This window comes from Pan troglodytes, chromosome 1 (genome assembly GCF_028858775.2).
Source record: "Pan troglodytes isolate AG18354 chromosome 1, NHGRI_mPanTro3-v2.0_pri, whole genome shotgun sequence".
In the NCBI taxonomy this organism is placed as follows: Eukaryota; Metazoa; Chordata; class Mammalia; order Primates; family Hominidae; genus Pan; species Pan troglodytes.
The window spans coordinates 46,008,726-46,027,206 of NC_072398.2; the positions used below are offsets into that span (position 1 = coordinate 46,008,726).

At 51.7% G+C, this 18,481-nt stretch overlaps 2 protein-coding genes across 8 annotated transcripts in view; one reads left to right on the forward strand and one right to left on the reverse strand.

Moving 5' to 3' along the window:
* Positions 1-1,195: 1,195 nt before the first annotated feature.
* On the forward strand, positions 1,196-4,113 carry MYOG (myogenin). The gene is made up of 3 exons (XM_016936185.4): positions 1,196-1,755; positions 2,530-2,611; positions 3,217-4,113. The coding sequence occupies exons 1-3, from the start codon at positions 1,210-1,212 to the stop codon at positions 3,336-3,338; spliced, it is 750 nt and encodes a 249-aa protein (XP_016791674.1). The 5' UTR covers positions 1,196-1,209; the 3' UTR covers positions 3,339-4,113.
* Positions 4,114-8,504: 4,391 nt separating this feature from the next.
* Positions 8,505-18,481, reverse strand: part of PPFIA4 (PTPRF interacting protein alpha 4) — a 52,482-nt gene continuing 42,505 nt past the window's right edge. For 3 of the 7 annotated variants that reach the window (XR_001711841.4, XR_010151067.1, XR_010151066.1), the window contains 4 exons: positions 15,486-15,554; positions 11,488-11,668; positions 11,169-11,277; positions 10,814-10,904 (listed from right to left, as the gene is read on the reverse strand). Coding sequence is in view for 4 of the 7 variants with exons in the window: in XM_016936176.4 (XP_016791665.1) it covers positions 10,855-10,904; positions 11,488-11,668; positions 15,486-15,554 (300 nt within the window). In the remaining 3 variants the exon portion in view is untranslated. Of the gene's footprint in view, positions 10,905-11,168; positions 11,278-11,487; positions 11,669-15,485; positions 15,555-18,481 lie in introns of all 7 variants that reach the window. The other 4 variants (XM_016936176.4, XM_054657814.2, XM_016936153.4 and 1 more) reach the window with 2 other exon arrangements.

An 18,481-nucleotide genomic window follows, 5' to 3' on the forward strand; every position in this document is an offset into this window, starting at 1 on the left:
TATAATCCCCAGCCCTAAGACTGAGCCTTGTTCACTGCTGGTGTCTAAGGTCTGCCCACTGCATTGGAAGGAATTTGTCCTCTCAGACCCTGAGGCACCTACTGAGAGGTGACCATGGCCTGAGAGGCCTGTAGATTAAATAGTCCCTGCTCTACCTGACATTTGAGACCTGCATGATACATGTAAAATTGATGGCTCAGACAGGAAGAGGCAGAACAACCACGCCCGGTGGCCAACGAGAGAGATTTAAACTGAGTTTGAAGGGCTCTGTTTTTTCTACTTTTTCACCCCCATCCACATTAATGAGCCAGGAAAATTCTGGTGTTGGAAAAAGAGTTGAGGAGGTAACATAGAAGGACAGATCAATGGTCTGGAGTGAGACAGGGAGGAGACAGGGAGCTTAGTACATCTTGACCTTGCCGCTCTGGGGAAGGTGGCAACGTGTAGGCTGTAAATTCTTATCTCTGCTCTGACCACGGCTGCTGTATTAAAGAGGAAATTTCTCTTTACCCCTGCCAAGAAAACCAAAACCCAAATAATTTCTCTTGCCCCAATTTACCCCCCAGATGAGACCTAAGAGAACATACAGCTCAGAGCTGCTTGGGAACCCCAAAAGTAGAATCTGTTAGCTGCTCTGAGTCTTGATCCTTCTTATCCCTGGATACTGAGTGCCCGTGAATGCCCAGAATCTGAAGCAGTCCCATTCTTTCCACAGGGAAGTCTTTAAAAGAGTCTCATCGACTGATGTAGTGTGGTTAAGGTGCTGTCAGGAAGCAAGGAGATGGATAAGTTGGCTCTTAAGGCCCCTTCCAGCCTAAGCCTACCCTTCCTTGTTCCCTCCTGCCCCTATACCCACCAGCTTCTTCGGGACTGCAAGGAGACAGCAGGCAGGCCGCCCAGCTAGGAGTAATTGAAAGGAGCAGATGAGAGGGGAATGTGTCCTCCCCCAACGCCCCTGCCCCACAGGGGCTGCTGAGAAATGAAAACTAATCAAATTACACCCGACGGCCTCCCGACCCGTGCACAGGAGCCCGCCTGGGCCAGGGGCAGGCTGGCTGGGTGGGGTGGGGGCCATGGGGGAGAGAGAAGGGGAATCACATCTAATCCACTGTAAACGTCTTGATGTGCAGCAACAGCTTAGAGGGGGCTCAGGTTTCTGTGGCGTTGGCTATATTTATCTCTGGTTCCATGCCAGCGGGGAGGGTTTAAATGGCACCCAGCAGTTGGCGTGAGGGGCTGCTGGAGCTTGGGGGCTGGTGGCAGGAACAAGCCTTTTCCGACCCCATGGAGCTGTATGAGACATCCCCCTACTTCTACCAGGAACCCCGCTTCTATGATGGGGAAAACTACCTGCCTGTCCACCTCCAGGGCTTCGAACCACCAGGCTATGAGCGGACGGAGCTCACCCTGAGCCCCGAGGCCCCAGGGCCCCTCGAGGACAAGGGGCTGGGGACCCCCGAGCACTGTCCAGGCCAGTGCCTGCCGTGGGCGTGTAAGGTGTGTAAGAGGAAGTCAGTGTCCGTGGACCGGCGGCGGGCGGCCACACTGAGGGAGAAGCGCAGGCTCAAGAAGGTGAATGAGGCCTTCGAGGCCCTGAAGAGGAGCACCCTGCTCAACCCCAACCAGCGGCTGCCCAAGGTGGAGATCCTGCGCAGTGCCATCCAGTACATCGAGCGCCTCCAGGCCCTGCTCAGCTCCCTCAACCAGGAGGAGCGTGACCTCCGCTACCGGGGCGGGGGCGGGCCCCAGCCAGGGGTAAGTGGCCATCCCATCCCCCTGCCCCAAGGGGACGGGGCCAGAGGGAGGCACCTGGACAGCCTCAAGACCCCAAGAGGGGCTCAGAGGGTTGGAGCAGGTGCCAGACAGGGTCGAGGGGCTGCAGGAGCCCTTCCCTGGTCAGAGCTGGGCTATCCAGCTGACCTCCTGTGTCCTGTGTTCTTTCCAGACAAGATAAAGGCAGTGGGGAGGAAGTGCAGAAGGGGTGGGGGTGGGGAACACAGGACTGAAGAAAGATCAGGAGCAAGGCCACAGTCAGCCCGGGTGAGGGTGAGGATTAATCCCAGCGCCTGAGTCAGAGCCTAAAAGGCCAGGCCAAGTTCACCAGAGAAGACTGCTTTGCCCCCTGCCCCACCCCCATCCTGGGTGTGGCTGAGCAGAGAGAAAACCCACTCAGTCTCATTGGAACTCCAGCAGGCCTGCACAGAGCGACCTTCACTGGGCCACAAAATCTGTCTCCATCACCCTTATCGCCAGAGTCAGGAGAACCAGGGACCCCTTTAAGCTGGTGTCCCGTGAGAGCAGAACCACCACCCAGGATGGAAGCCAGGAAGGCCTGGAAGCAGGGCCTCTGGGGTGTGAGAGGAGCTAGTTACAAAGATTCTGGGGTTGGGGATGGCCTGGGCTGGAAGGCCACAGCCTGTGGCCCACCCTCCAACCCCACCACAGGTACTTCTGCCCACTGGGACTAGGCAGAGAGAGACATCAAAGAATGGCTGTGCCCCGACCTTGGGCCTTCGCCCTGTCTTGCAGGTGCCCAGCGAATGCAGCTCTCACAGCGCCTCCTGCAGTCCAGAGTGGGGCAGTGCACTGGAGTTCAGCGCCAACCCAGGGGGTAAGTGAGGCCTGACTGGTAACCTTGGCTCCAATCCCTCAGTCCCTCCCTGGGCCAGGTTCTCCCCTCTTACCTTATTCCTTGCTCCGGTCCTCTTCCCTTGGGTCTCTCCAGGGACCTGCTGACTCCAGGGCCCAAAGGGTGGGCTGGGAGGTTCTGTGTGCCCCTGCAGTCTTGACCAGCAAAGGAGTGATAGTAGCTCCTGCAGCTCCCCAGCTGATGCCTGGTGGTTGACCTTCTCCACAGAGAGGACAATGTCCCTGCCCCAGGGGTCCCTGTGAAGTGCTGAGTCAGTGCTGCAAAACTGGGCCGAGCAAAGGGCAGGTCCAGTCTCTGGGGAGCTCCATCCTGCTCCAACTTGAGTGGCTGCTTCCAAACCCTACCTATTAGGGGAGTTCAGAGAAGAGGCGCATACACACACACACACACACACTCACTCACTCACAGAGCATGGGGAAAGGCAGGCACTAGGGAGTAGAACTCCGGAGCTTTGTCATTCATCTGTCCTGGAAAACCTCTGTCACCCCAAGGGTCCCATCCTCTATTCTGGGCCTCAAGAACCCCCACTGCTCACCCAGGTACCACCTTCCCACCTCCCCTTACAGATCATCTGCTCACGGCTGACCCTACAGATGCCCACAACCTGCACTCCCTCACCTCCATCGTGGACAGCATCACAGTGGAAGATGTGTCTGTGGCCTTCCCAGATGAAACCATGCCCAACTGAGATTGTCTTCCAAGCCGGGCATCCTTGTGAGCCCCCCAAGCTGGCCACAGATGCCACTACTTCTGTAGCAGGGGCCTCCTAAGCCAGGCTGCCCTGATGCTAGGAAGCCAGCTCTGGGGTGCCATAGGCCAGACTATCCCCTTCCTCATCCATGTAAGGTTAATCCACCCCCCAGCAAGGGACTGGACGCCCTCATTCAGCTGCCTCCTTAGAGTAGAGGGCATCCCCTTTCCAGGGAGGTAAAGCAGGGGACCAGAGCGCCCCCTCGTGTATGCCCCAGCTCAGGGTGCAAACTCAGGAGCTTCCTTTTTATCATAACGCGGCCTCTAATTCCACCCCCCAAGTGAAACAGTTTGAGAGACGCAGTGTCCTGACCTGGACAAGCTGTGCACGTCTCCTGTTCTGGTCTCTTCCCGATGCCAGTGGCTGGGCTGGGCCTGCCCTGAATTGAGAGAGAAGAAGGGGAGAGGAACAGCCCTCTGTTCCCAAGTCCCTGGGGGGCCAAACTTTTGCAGTGAATATTGGGAACCTTCCAGTGGTTTTATGTTTTGTTTCGTTTCGTGTGTTGTTTGTAAAGCTGCCATCCGACCAAGGTCTCCTGTGCTGAAGTTGCCGGGGACAGGCAGGGAAAAGGGGTTGGGGCCTCTTGGGGGTGATTTCTTTTGTTAACAAAGCATCGTGTGGTTTTGCCATTGTTTTGTATTTTTTTTTTTTTTTTTTGCTAACTTATTTGGATTTCCTTTTTTAAAAAATGAATAAAGACTGGTTGCCAGAAGAGTGTCGGTGATGATGCCCAGGGAGGGAAATGACTGACAGCCCTGCCCCTTCCCACTGAGCAGTCCAGACACACCCTAGTGGGCGGGGCTCCACAGTGCTAAGGGCCTCATCTTGCTGGTGGTCACTAGGCACTGGGGACCCCTGCTCTTTTTACCATGATAAAGGAAGTCGAGCATGTCTGGACCTCAGTCTAGGTGGAGACCAGATTCCACAGACATCCTTGTGGGACACGGAGGACAACTGGCTATGACTATACTTCAAAGCCACTGCTCACAGGCTGCTGTGCTCTGTGTTATGTCCCAACAGGTCCTCTGGTTTCAGTTAACTGAGCACCTCGTAAGCCCAGTGCTCAGCCCACAGCCAGGGTGCAGAGCTAGAAGTTGTGGTTTCCCTTCCCTAGTCCCCACCTCTGCCCTGGTGTCACAATACCAGGAGCCCTGTAGAGAAGTGGGAGGTGAGGAAGGGGGATCAGACACTGTCATTTCCTTGCGGGCCAAATAGCATGGCCCCTCCCCATTCTCCTCCATTCCCTCCAGGCCGAAGGGGATTGTGGTTCCTGCTTGCAGCTCCCAGCATGAAGGAGATTCAGATTTAGCTCGGGGAGGGTAAAGGGGTCCACAAAGAACAATCAAAGAGAAGCTGGGGTTCTCTTCATTTGGGGTGCTATTTTCAAATATTAGCTTCCTGAGGTTAGAAGGTGGGTGGGAAATTGAGAACAGAGATTTTTGGGTAGACATTACATAAGGATTAACTGGGGAGTTTAACAGGAGCTAGAATTCAAACGGAACATGGACATCTACTGAAAACTTTATTAATTCCAACTGCCTGGGGCTAAGTTCATCAGATTTATTGCAAATTATAAGTTTCAGAATCATTACCGAAGCAGGGATTCAGAGCATGGTACATTCCAGCTCTACTTAATCCTTTGGGGCCCTTGACAATGGTCTTAACCCAGTGTTGCCTGAGGCTCTAGCGACCACCCTGCACCCGCTCCGGGCTCAGCTGGGCCATCTCTCCCACACCCACCCTCCTGACCTTACTGCTGGAGAGGAGAGTTACCACTGTGCCCCCCGAGTTTCTTCAGAAACTCTGCCTAAGGAAAAGAATCAGAAGAAGCCTCTGGAGGCTCCCAGAACTCAGGTGAGGGTGCAGAAGGGAGGGTCTCCCCCACTGCCTGCTTGTCCCAAACCAGTCAGGCAGGGCTTATTGGGAATTGCAAATTGGCCTACTCTGCTCCCATTGGTGGGATTTTCTTCTTTTCAAGTTGGTGTCACTAAGTTTAGTCTTTCCCCCTTGGAGGGGCTGGAGAGGAAGACCAAGGTCATTTCCATGACTCTTAGCCCTGATTCACTGCCCTGGGGAATGAGGAGGGCAACAAGGAGGGCAACTGGGTGGGCTGCAGTGCCTTGGCTCTGGAATCTACATTCACTCCCTTATTACCCTCCGAAAATACTCAGAACACATTCATGGAGGATCGTCTCCCTTCAAGTTCATTTCTCTGCCCCTGGCACCTCCCACACTCCCAGGGTGGAAACCACCCTGTCCCCTGCAGCTATGACCTGCCCATCCCTTGCCCTCCTTCTTACTGGGATAAGAAGGGCTGGCCAAGGAAGGCACTCAGCTCTGCTGAAGGACAGGTTCTGGGGCTGCTGGATATATTTTTTAAGTCTGCTCCTCTTCAGTTATCCTGACAATTAGACAGTGAGGATCACATTCAGACTCGGGAAAGAATGAACAGTCCTCAGCACTGTAGTCACTGTCTACTTACTTTTTCATGTCTTTAAGTCCTTAAGGGAAAAACAGTTTGCTAGAATTCCACAGGTGTGAATGGCAAACTCTGCTAAGCAGCAGGCCAGCCTCACTCGTTATTTTCACAGAATAAACAATTGTTATCGAAGCATGGGGACTTTCTTAAATTAGCAAATGCTTAATCTTCACAACAGAATTACAGAAAAGACTCCAATTAATGAATAATGAGTTGGAGTTCTTTAGGGAGATTAGCTCAAATTTGTTCTTTAGTTGGAAGCACCTACAATAAATCAAACTGGATTAATCAAATGTTGCTTAATAATGGACTTTAGGGAATCCACTACAATGAAAAGATAAATATTACTTAAAATTGGCATACCAATTGTTGGTATGTAAATAGGAACTTCTTCGAGTGCTTAGATAATTGGTGTGAATTGAACGCTTACAGTACTACTTGTGGCACTCCGATAAACATTCCTAGGGATCTAACCTCCCAGAGTAATTTATTTGGTAGACTGGAAAACCTTCTTAAGTGCTACAGGTGTAGATGGGGTGGATCAACTGGAGAGGGAGGCGGCAGAGGGATGGCGGAGGGTGAGAGGAAAAGATACCCCTCAGCTCAGGTATCTGTTTCCTGGGTAAAACGCCACCCCAACATGTTAGGTTCCTTGGGCTTCCCCGGGCTTCTGGGCCCCAGGCTTGGGCAGAAAAGCCTGAGGGTGGGCCTGGAAGACTTCAGGTTGAGCCAGGATTTTGGCTAAGGAAGCTCAACCCAGTCCTGGATAGAAACTCCAATCACAGCCCCTCCACGATTCTGGCTGTGCCTCATCCCTGTCCCCCTCTGCCACAGGTCCCCACTCGGATCCAGACTCCCTGCCCCTCACTGCTTGGAGCATTCCTAGAGGGAGCAAAGGAAACGGTTCTAGGAAAGACACCTAGATTCTTCTTTCCTACAAGTGCGGATGGAACCATGATGTCCAGTTCTCACCTCAAGCCCAGGATGTCCAAAATCAAACTCCCATTTACACATAAGTCGGCTCCGTCTATATCTCCTGTCCCAGTGGAAGGCAGCACAAGGAAGTCATAGTTTTCCTGGATCCCTTCAGTGAAGATCTCATTCCCATAGCCAGCCAGTCACCAAGGTTCATCAATTTTACCTTTGATCCTGGAGAGGGTAGCAAGGGACCCCCAGAGGCCTACAGGCACAGGGCCAGTACCTTCCCTCACCTCTGTTTTCCCTCCCTGGGCTGTGTCCAGGGTGCCTTGTCCCACTCCCTCCTGTCACTTGTGCCCATGGACTCTGCTGTCCTTGCTCCATCCATGTTTGGGGCACCATCAGCCTTAAAGAGGACACAGGATGCATGGTGCACTGTGCTACACGAAGGGGAGTTCACCACTCAGGGGAGCAGGGGAAACACAGCCCCCCAAAGATTCACAGCAGCCAAAGACCACATGAGTTGTACACACAAAGGAGTCAGGGAAAGGGAGCTGGGTAGCTGGGGAAGGCTTGTTGAGGGGCAGGGACTTGAGTTCACTTAAAAGAGAAGCTAGCAACATTCAATAAGCATTGCTTTTCATCATGCTACTCCTAATGAAAAAAAAAATGATAAATACTCCTGGCACTGGGTCAGGAGTTTGAACATACATATCATAGTTAAGGACAAGGCACTGGAGTCAGGAAGGCCTAGGTTTGAGACCCACAACTGTCTCTTACCAGCTGTATTATCTTAGTCTTAAAATGTCCTGTTCTATAAAATGCTGAGAATATATCAGAATTGTGAGGATTCATGAGTTAATATATTTACCATGCTTAGAACAGTGTCTGGCAAACAATAGTACTCAGTAATTTTTAGCTTTTACTAATATTAATCCTTATACAACCCTCTGAGAGAAGGCTGGTGCATTTATTTATTTGAAGATATACACCTAGGGATGGAGAGATCAACAAGACTGCCCTAAAGGAGGTAACTCACAGCCCAGCGTGGGAGGCAATCACTGCCCAGCCTGTGCAGTGTACAGAATGTCTGGAGAGCAGAGGTTGCTGGTTAACTAGTTCTGCTGGGGAGAGGTAGGTGATGCCTCCCCAGTGATGCTTGAAGTGGTCTTGACGGCTTAAAACTACAAAGGTAAGGACAGAAGCAGTCATGCTGCCTTCTGGTGATGGGGTTGGGTGGACACCATGTTTCTGAGTTAGGTGGACTTGAAACTGGTGGGAGGAGGAGAGGTGAAGGAGCCAAGTCATGAATGGCTTCTTAGGCCACACTGAGGAGGAACTGCAACTCTGATCTAGAGGTGCTGGGAGCTGCTGAAAGTGGGAACGGTGGAGTGATGTGACCAAGGGGCATTCAGGAGAAGGAACTCCAGGAGCAGCAGGAAAGGGTGACAGCCTGACCAGGTGAGCGAGATGAAGGAAGACATCAGTTTCCTCTCTCCTTATCTGGTCCTCTACCTACTGGGCACATGCAACCCAAACATTAATCTATCAGTCCTGTGCTTATATAAATAAATAGACAGTTATTGACTACAAGTTCTGAAAATTGTGACATTTCCTTCCAGAGTACAGCAGCCTTTACAACTGTGAAAGAAGCTGGAAATCTCAGGTGAGTTCAGAGTTTAAAAAAAAAAAAAGACTGGAGGCCATTTGTACATTGTCTTAAAACCAGGTTGTTTATTGGTACGTACACACCCACACTCACACCCACCCACACACACCCATACACCCATTCCTGATGCACTGAGCAAATACAGTACTGAGAAGGGACCTGATGAGATACAGGAGGCTGGTGTGGAGGGCTCGGGTCACTGGTGACTCACCAAAAAAAAAATATATTGACTATGAGGCAAGGGATACACCAAGACAACAGCCTTCCATCACTGTTTGCACAGATTTCTCTTCTTAACACCTCCCTGCAACACTTCTCAAGGTGCTCTGAATGGACCCAGCTATCCTGGCACAGCTGCTGCCTCACGACATGGCCAACAGTGGCAGGAGTTGTAGAGGGGAGAGGCTGGGACTGAGTCTCCCTTACAGCCAGCCCATCAAGAGCACCCTGAAGGAGTCAGATGGCTATGCATTGCCCAACTCCACCAATCTTAGGAATCTCCATCATCTTAACATCCATTACCCAGGGATGGGAGCTGTTTATCTCCATCCAACTCATTTTCTGCTCAATAATCCCTCCATCTCCACTCCCGGCAACCTGATGGCAGGGAGGCCAGGGAACACTAAGGGAGAGCAAGGGCAGGTGGCTGCCTTGCCCAAGCCTAGGGGAGAGCCCACCCCACCACACCAGTGATGGGCCTCTCCTCTACCGAAAAGGAGCAGCAGGCTCTAAGCCCTGGCACTGCCCAGGTGCCATTGCTCCTTCTGGACTGGGTGCCCTGGCCCATTATCTCACCTGCAAGCCTAGTCCCTGCTCAGAACTCAAGGTGATCAGGTTGCAAAGCAGCTGCTCCAGCCACCTATAGGATGGCACTGCACTGGCCCCTATCCAAGAAACACATGCCAGATGCTTTTCCTTTCCTCTCACTTTGATGAAGCCCTCGGTTCCATCATCCCACCCTGAACATAAGTCTTGAACATTTTCAGGCACCTTGGTAGGATGAGGGAGTAGGTGAGGAGCGGGTATTTCTTGGGAATAATATTCCTACCAAATCAGGACCTGTATCCCTCAGCTTGGGTTCCCATCATGCTGCTGGGGAAAGCAATGAAAATGGTGGCAGCTGGGCAGATCTTAGGAATTCCGGGAGGAGGCAGTCCCTGCCCACCAAAATAGCCCTGGATGAGGGTTAGGTGATTTGGGGACAAGCAAGAGAGTGGCTGCCTTCACCAACATTGGATTTCCTGGACCTGGGACATGAATCACTGTAGGAGAAGCTATTTTCTTCCTGGGAGGTCAGAGAAAGGAGGCCTTAGTCTGCCTTTTCCCCAAACTTGACTTTAGGGTCAATGTATATTCAATCCACCCATTAGGTTCATTTTTATAGGGTTGGGATTACTAAAGAAGTGAGGCAGAGGAGGAGAGAAGGGGAAGGGATGCTGGGAGCAGAGCTAGCAATGCATGGTTAGATCTGTTCTGCCCTAGAGTCAAGATCCGCACAACCTCCCTTCCCCACAGCCCAGCAGGAGCTCCACCCGATGGTTGGGGCAGGGGACATTCCCACTGCCCTTTGGGCTTAAGGCTACCAGAGGCCATTGGCTCTCCCTCTGGCTGGTCTGCCTATGCTTCTTATTAGGCAGGAGCTTAGAGTTTCCCCATCCTCACCCTTGGCTCAGAGCTCAGGGATCCATTTCTCTCTGGTTCTTCCCAAACCCAAATTTGGGATTCAGCTTATGCTAGGGCCTGGAATCTCTACCTCAGTCTTCCTCCTCCCAGCCTCACCATCCTGTGGGAGAATGGGGCCTTCAGTAGCCCTTCCCAGCCCCTCCCTGACCCCAAGAGAATGGGGGCAGGAACTGCAGTCACGGTGACGGGTTGGGAGAGTGGTGATGCTGGGGATGCCAAAACCAGCTGCCAGACCATTTGGCACAGCCAGACATGGATAGACACCCTAAGGTTGAATAGCCCAAGCAGGGCTCCGTCTGAAATGACCCTTTCTTGGAAGGATCATCCCAGCCTGTGGCCCAGGATCCTGGTCCTGGTGGAGGTTGCAGTGCAGACCAGGCTGGGTCCAGAAGAGGAAGGGTGGCTTCACATCCACCCTGGGCTGCCCTTCTCTCCTTCCCCCAGAATCCCAAGCATGGACAACCTGGGTGCCTCCACAATACCAGGAAACCCCAGCCACATCCACCGGACTTACAACGGACACACGGTGGGACTCGGGGTAATGGGGTGCCGAGGGGGTGGACGAATATATTCTGAGATCCAGGGCAACCGGAAAGTCACGGACGAGACTAGGAGCTGCGGAAGGAAGGGGAACGAGCAGGAGGGGTCAGGGCCAGAGGAGCCTGTGAAACCCAGAAGGAGGAAGCCAGCCCTGGGGGCCATGGCTAGTCCCGGAAGGCGGAGAGCATGTGTCCGTAGAGATAGTGGGAGTGAGCTGAGGGAGAGAGAGAGACAGGCATCGCACTGTGAGGCAGGTTGCAGGGCATCTGCGAGACAGGTTGTAGGATGTGTGCGACAGCGGCAACGCAGCGTGCTCCAAGCGCAAAGCGCCCCAGGCCAGACGAAGCAGGAAGGGGCAAGCCAGGCAGTGCTGGTAAGCGGGACTGGAGCGGCAGGGCCAGGCCGGCAGCCAAGGGCAGGTGCGTGGGGCCGAGGGCCAGCAGCAAGGTGCCCGCGTCCCCGGGCCTGGCCCACTTACCCCGAGCCACGGGCACACCCCCGTCAGACCCGGGGCGGGAGGATGGGGGGTCAGCAGGAGTAGGTCCGAACCGTGGAGGTCTCCAGTCTCTGCGACCCCGCCGTCCCGGCTGGGAGAAGTCGGCAGCCGCGGGAGAACACACAGAGCGGCGGGTTAGTGCGCGCACACGCTCCCCGCGGAGCGTTAGTGCAGCTGCAGCGCAGGAGCGCGGGGCACCAGGCTCGGCCTCGCCCCTCTCCACCCGGCCCGGCCCTGGGGTGCCAGGAAGAAGCCCGCGCTCGGCTGGGCCTCGGCCATGCCCAGCCCGCCTGTTACTCACCTTCAGGCATGATCTTCTTTGGCGGGGCCGGTGGGGGCTGCAGGGTCCCCAGGGTGGACACACGGAAGCCCGCCGGGAGGGTCTCCGCGGAAGCGCTGAGCATGCCGCCGCGACCGTGGTGCTCCCGCGGCCGGAAGCGCTTCCTCCAGGAGGGCGCGCGGCGAAACACCTTGTCATCCCCCTGCACCATGGGGGACACCAGAGGCCCGAGGGCCCTGTTGGAATTGCCATCCTCACGCCCTGCCTGGAGGGGGCCAGTCGCTGCTGGTTCAAGGGGCACCACTCCCACCCCTTTGGAAAGAGGGAGCGAGGTCACTTCCCCTTTCTAGCCTTGAGTTTTTCCATCTGTACAGTGAATCGGGAAACCCTGCGACTCTGAAATTCCCTGTCTCTGGGTGGCGGATGGAGGGGGTGTGTGTGGCGGGGGAGAGTCTTGTTGGGTCTGCCATCCTGCAGTTGAACTGTTTCCCAGCCCACCGCAATCTTCTCAAAGTAGGCTTGGCATGACCATTCACCTTTCAAGGCATTCCTCTGCCTCAGCCCATGGGAGGTGACAGCCAGTCCCTATACACACTGTCCTGTCCTTCTGGGGCCTCCGAATGGCTGTAGCCCAGTATACCAGAAGAGTACTATGTCGGGCGGGAGTCAGACACCTGGCTTCTAATCCTGGCTCTGCCATTTTACTGGCTATGTGACCCTGTACCAGGTGAGTGACCCCTCTGAGCCTCAGTTTCCTTATCTGTAAAATGAGAATAATAACATCTGCCCTACCTGTTTCTCAGGCTGCCTACCACTAATGGGATCAGATGAGATCACCCTGTAACAGGGATGGGTCAGGCAGACCACCAAGCAGATGCAGTCTCCTCCAAAGGACATGGCAGGCAGCCCCCTGCCACCTGCCCCCCTCACCCATGCCAGCCATGTCTCCAAAATAACCATCTCTGCCACAGGGCACCCACGGCCACAACCCTACAGGATCCCCCTCTGCACAGGCCTCCCCACCCCACACTTCAGAGCCTTTATCCACCCTGCTTGGAAGCCATGCCCAATCTCCCTCCACCCCATGTTCTCAGAGCTGATGCAGGCAGAGTGGGACTAGCAGGAACAATGGACATTCACCCACCTGTTCTTGCCTCAACAACCCCTCCCAGCCCTGCCCCCCTAGGGTTTGTTGTGTGTGCCAAGTGGGTCAAATGCTTTGATAAATTCTCAGCACCATGTACCTCTCAGTCACAGCACTCATCCTAGTAGCATTTTTATATGTATTTATGAGATTATTTCATTAATACAGTCATGCACCACATAATGTTTCAGTCAGTAATGGATGGCATATACAGTGGTGGTCTCATAAGATTATAATACTTTTACTGTCCCTTTTCTATGTTTAGATATACAAATACTGACAAATGCCAACAGTATTCAATACAGTAACAAGCTGTATAGGTTTGTAGCCTAGAAGCAACAGGCTATACCATATAGCCTAGGTGTGCAATAGGCTATACCCCCTAGGTTTGTGTAAGTACATTCTGTGATGTTCACACAGTGATCAAATTGCCTAATGATGCATTTCTCAGAACTTATCCCCGTAGCTAAGCATCATTAAGCCATGCATGACTGTATCTCTTTCCTCCTCCTTTTCCCACCTCCTTCCTTTCTCCCTACCTCCATGCCTTTCACTTTCTCTCTCGCTCTTTCTCTCAAATTCTATGCTCCGTGGGGCAGAAACCATAACCTTTTTTGCTCCAACCAATGTATCCCCAACCTCTGAGCAGTGCCTGGGATCACATTAGGCACTCAATAAATATTCATTAAATGAATAGGTGGCAGCTGGCTCTTTATGCAGGAGTCCCATTCCTGAGTTTGTTAGGAACTTCCCTTGTCACTGCTGTCCTCCCCATGATCCTGCTCTTACCCTAGCCCAGAGCCTCTTTTCTCTCTCCCGCCTTCCCCTTATCTCCATTTCCACCTTCAGCCAACCCTAAGGACCTGTTTCTGCATTCCTCCCCTGTCCCCTAACAGTCAGATGTTATTCCTTCCTGCTCCCTTCTTCCTTATTTCCCTTGAGTCCTCATCTCCATGTGCAGGGAGAACTGGATACCGCCCTTAAGAGCCTTGAAGCTTGAGAAGGGACACTAAGTACCAAAATCAGCAGAGGGTGTGGTTGCAAGAGACAACTCAAGGTTGCTGATGATGTGCTAGACAGTTGGACAGGAAGCAGTCTCCTTGGACCTCAGACCCTCGCCTCACCCCTAAATCTTACCTTATTCTCAGGACCTGGCTTCTACTCTACGCTTCCCACAAAAACCCTCCTCTCTAGCCCACACCTAGTTGAATCCCCAAAACTCCACTGCACAGCTCTATGTGCACCCCAATGTCTAAACAATAACTCCACCCCAATGTCTGGAGGCTGATAGGCCAGAGAGCTCCACAAGCTTCCCAGAGGAAGTGGAACAAGGGGGAAGAGCTCAGAAATCAGACTCGCATCTGCTTTGGTCCTGCTCTGCCACAGCAGGTAAGTTCCCTCTTTGAGCTTCAATTTCCTCATCTGTAAGATGGGCATCATAACCTATCTCATGTGGTGATCATTACCATAAAGTGAGACATCGTCATCACTAACCACCATGCCTGGCACAATGCCTGGCACAGGGCAGGCATTCAAAGAATATTTTTGTAAGGATTGAAGGACTACATAGCTTCTAAATTAGACAGCACCACACTAATAGATATATGGGAGTCATTTCTCCAGACAGCAACAAAGAAAGCAGAGATCCTGAGTGCATGTGGAATTAGTGGGAGGGTCAATATCACAGGGGCATTGGGAAAACAGATCTGTCAGAGTTGGGACAGCTCTGGGTCGGGGGAGGGGGGGCTGCCAGTTTAGCCCCTTTAAAGTATCTAAATAACCAAAAAAAATACATATATAAGTCTATTCTTTTCTCCCAAACTTCAAGGTACCTCTGTGAAGAAAACACTTCCACAAATTCTGTGTATTCCTTATAGTGCCCTGTGTCCCCCTGAGGCAGAGCAATCCTTCTACAAAGGTGGGTTTTCGCCCTGTTAAACCCTACTAAGAAACAGTGATTGGACTGAAGACAGAGCAGCGAAAAACACACACACTCTGGGCTTTCTTTTAACTTGTTTGGAGCCAGATCAACTAGGGCAGACCTGACAGGCAAGGGCAGTGATAGGAAAGTGAGGAGGGAGGAAGAGGAGGCGGGGGCCAAGGAGGGGCTATGACCTCAGCAAACCAGTGCAAAACAAAACAGTAGGATGCTTAGGTTGGCATCTCAAAGGGGACCATATAGCTCAGAATGCCAGGGTCTTCCCTCAACTCAAGGGGAATGCCCGATGAAATCAAGTGCAAGGGACTGTTCCTTCAGTGACCAGGAGGGCGGAGAGAGGAAAACTTTAACTTGGTGTGAAGGTAGACCCAAGGGTGAAACTAGAGAAAGCTGGGATGGTAAAAGCCCGAGCGTGTGTTTAGCTGTGCAGACTGCACTGGTGAGCAAGAGAGCAAACCTGTCATTTAACAACCTCAGCAGGGCATCCGCCTCCACACACCCACACTCCTGGAGGACAGGCTGGAGTCTTACTGAGCAAGCTGGAGGTGTGCTGAGCTCAGCACTGAAGATACATGGTCTGAGAGATCAAGAAAAAGGTGTGATCCCAAAGATACGGCCTTTGGGGAAAATCTTTGATCCTATGTGGATAGGAAGGCGGGGCACAGAATTGGAAGATGCTGGAAGTACAACACATGGGCCTTCAGCTTTTGCACAGGAGTTTCACAGAGACTTCTCGACAGCCTATTACTACCCAAGACAAGTTCTTCTAGGGCTGGTCCACCTCCTCAACCCCCTGACATTATCCCCATCCCCTCTGGCTCTCCTCCCATAGACTAGCCTTCCAACAATTAGCCCAGGGAAGGCAGAACTCATGAACCTCAATCCAACGAAGATGACCAAATCCCCAAGGCTCCTAATTCATGGCCAGGTACTCACGTCATCCAGCTTCCGGTCTGTGCCCAAGGCCAACAGGTTATTGAACTCTCTTTCCATCACTTGGCGTGCCTGGAGTCCATAGAGCAGGAGAGGGAAAGGTGGGAAGGGCTATAGTTAACTACCTTTATGCCATCTTTCACCATTTTCCTAGGGTCCAAGGTCAGAGATGCAAGGCTCCAGTGCATTTAGCCCATTAGAGGCCTTTACACACCTTTCTGAAGCTGCTCCTTCAAGCAAACTCATAAGTAAAGCTGTAAGCCTAGGATTCTTTCATATACAGCAAATTAGAACAACATAATTTTTTTTTTAAAGTAGTGGCCGGGCGCGGTGGCTCACGCCTGTAATCTCAGCACTTCGGGAGGCCGAGGCGGGTAGATCACAAGGTCAGAAGGTCGAGACCATCCTGACTAACACAGTGAAACCCCGTCTCTACGAAAAATACAAAAAATTAGCCAGGCATGGTGTGGCGGGCGCCTGTAGTCCCAGCTACTCGGGAGGCTGAGGCAGGAGAATTGCTTGAACCCAGGAGGCGGAGCTTGCAGTGAGCTAAAATGGCACTACTGCACTCCAGCCTGGGGGACAGAGTGAGACTCTGTCTCAAAAAAAAAAAAAATAGCAGTCTTGGCAACATACTGAGATCCTGTCTCAAAAAAAAAAAAATTTAATTAACTGGGCATGGTTGTGAACACCTACAGTCCCAGCTACCAGTTAGTTGGGCAGGAGGATAGCTTGAGCCCAGGAGTCTGAGGCTGCAGTGAGCTATGATCACACCCGCACTCCAGATCGGGTGATAGAACAAGACCCTGTCTCTAAGAAAAAAAAAACAAAAAAGTAGGATCATAGAACACATAGATAAAGAGACGTCACCTACTTGGAAAAAAAATTGTCTGAAAGGGGAAAATTGTGCCTGTCTTTCTCTTTCTGGAGGGGTAAGTAAGCATGTAAACCATGGATAACCAGAACATGACTGATTTGGATTAAATAAATATATCTGATAAGTTTTCACATCAAAAACTTAAAATTAGGAAGCCTGCTCAGCTGTGGATACTGGTTGTCCCTGGGCTGTGTGCATACAGACTCTCTCTAGGCCTCCCAGGAGATTAACTCATTCAGAGTTTTCAGAAATGCCAAAAGCAGAAAAGTTTTCAAAACTGCTACCAGATATTTTTAACCTTTTTTTTTTTTTTTTTTTTTTTGAGTGAGACAGGGTCTCATTCTGTTGCCCAGGCTGGAGTGCAGTGGCACAATCATGGCTCACTGCAGCTTTAAACTCCTGGGCTCAAGCAAAACTCCCGCCTCAGCCTCCCCAGTAATTGGGACTACAGTCACGCATTACCAAACCCAGTTAATTTTTTAAACTTTTTGTAGAGACTGGGTCTCACTATGTTGCCCAGGCTGGTCTTAAACTCCTGGCCTCAAGCAATCCTCCCACCTTGACCTCCCAAAATGCTGAGCATACAGGCCTGAGCTACCACACCGAGCCATTTTTAACCATTTTAAATGAGGGATTCCATATTGGGTCACACGCTACTTCTCCCAACAGCTAAGCTCAATGACTGGGTCAGGAAATTAAGAAAGCTTAGAAAGCCATAGGGAGGTGTCCCTGCTACTATTTACAGAATTACTGCTATCCTCCAAAACTGAATGCATTAGAGATAGGAAATCAAAGAAAGAGAAAAGTCCATTTCTAGGTAGAAAATATTAAGCGTAGAGTTCCATAAGGACAGTCTGTGCCGGTATTGGAAACATAACATTTTTAGAAATGATCTGAAAGGAGAAGCACAGTAAATTTCAAGTATCCAAATGACACTGCTCCTCTGGGCAGTGAAAGGTGAGGAGGATAGGTGTAAATTTCAGAAGCGTCTCACAAAGCGAGGTGAGTGGGCAGCAAAGTGGCAGACGAGGCTTGCCCGAAGTGGGCAAGTGGAGAGAACTGCACTTGGGGGAAAAATCCAGGCTTCTCTTGGAGAATGAAGGGATCTGTCCTATCCATTTTGACTGGTTGGGGTGGGGGTGGGGGGGGTCACTGCAGAATGCCTACAGGACACAATGGCCCTGTGCACTGCCACCACCCCCAGAAGGCCAACACACTGCCCAGAATTACGAGACAACACAGCCCTACCCTCATTCAAGCCAAAACGTGTCTGCTCCCAGAATAGCCTGTGCAGCTCTGGTGGCTGAATTTCAAAAGAGATCTGACAGCTGCAAACAGTCCAGACAAGGGCAGCTAAAACAATCAGGGGACAGAGGCGAGTCTATATGAGGAAAGCCTAAAAGAATTAAGAACAGTCCGTCTGGAGAGACAAAGGCTTGGGCCCAGAGGCAATACAATCAGAGTTTATGAAATCATAAAAGGTGAGAACTAGTTAAATACCAATATCCTTACCAAACCTAAACTATCAAGAGGAGGTAGTTCCTTCCCCAGGGGCCTGACAGGGGCATTTTTAGGACAAATAAAATCAGGAAGTACTCTACACAACAAGCAGTACTTCTAGAATCTATTACCCACAGGAAGTTAGAAAGGCCAAAAATATAAATAGGTTCAAGAGAATTTAGATATATTCTTAGATGACAGCTCCATAAAAATGATGAAATGTAATTTCATGAGATGTTTAATCATTTGAGCTGTTGACAGAGAGCCAAAGCCCTGGTGTGGAGAGGCTCTGGGTTGTGTAATTTGGTATATTTAGCTTTTTTAAGGCTGGGGGCCCAGGAGCAGATCCCTAGGGTGGTAGACAAAGGTGATATGGGCTCTCTGGTCCCTAGGGGCCCTGGGGCTCATTCCCCTCTAAGAAAAGTCAGATCAGAGAAGCAGGATGAAAAGGAAGGCTCAGAGTCTCAGCTATGAAGTGGGGTTAGGAGGAGATAGAGGTACCCAGGGCAGGACGGGGATGCGCATTGTAAGAGCACACTGTGTGCCAGGCCCACACTACGTGTGCTCTGTATGTGAAGGCCATGTGTTCCCATGAGGGCTTGCTTATGCACAGCGATCACTT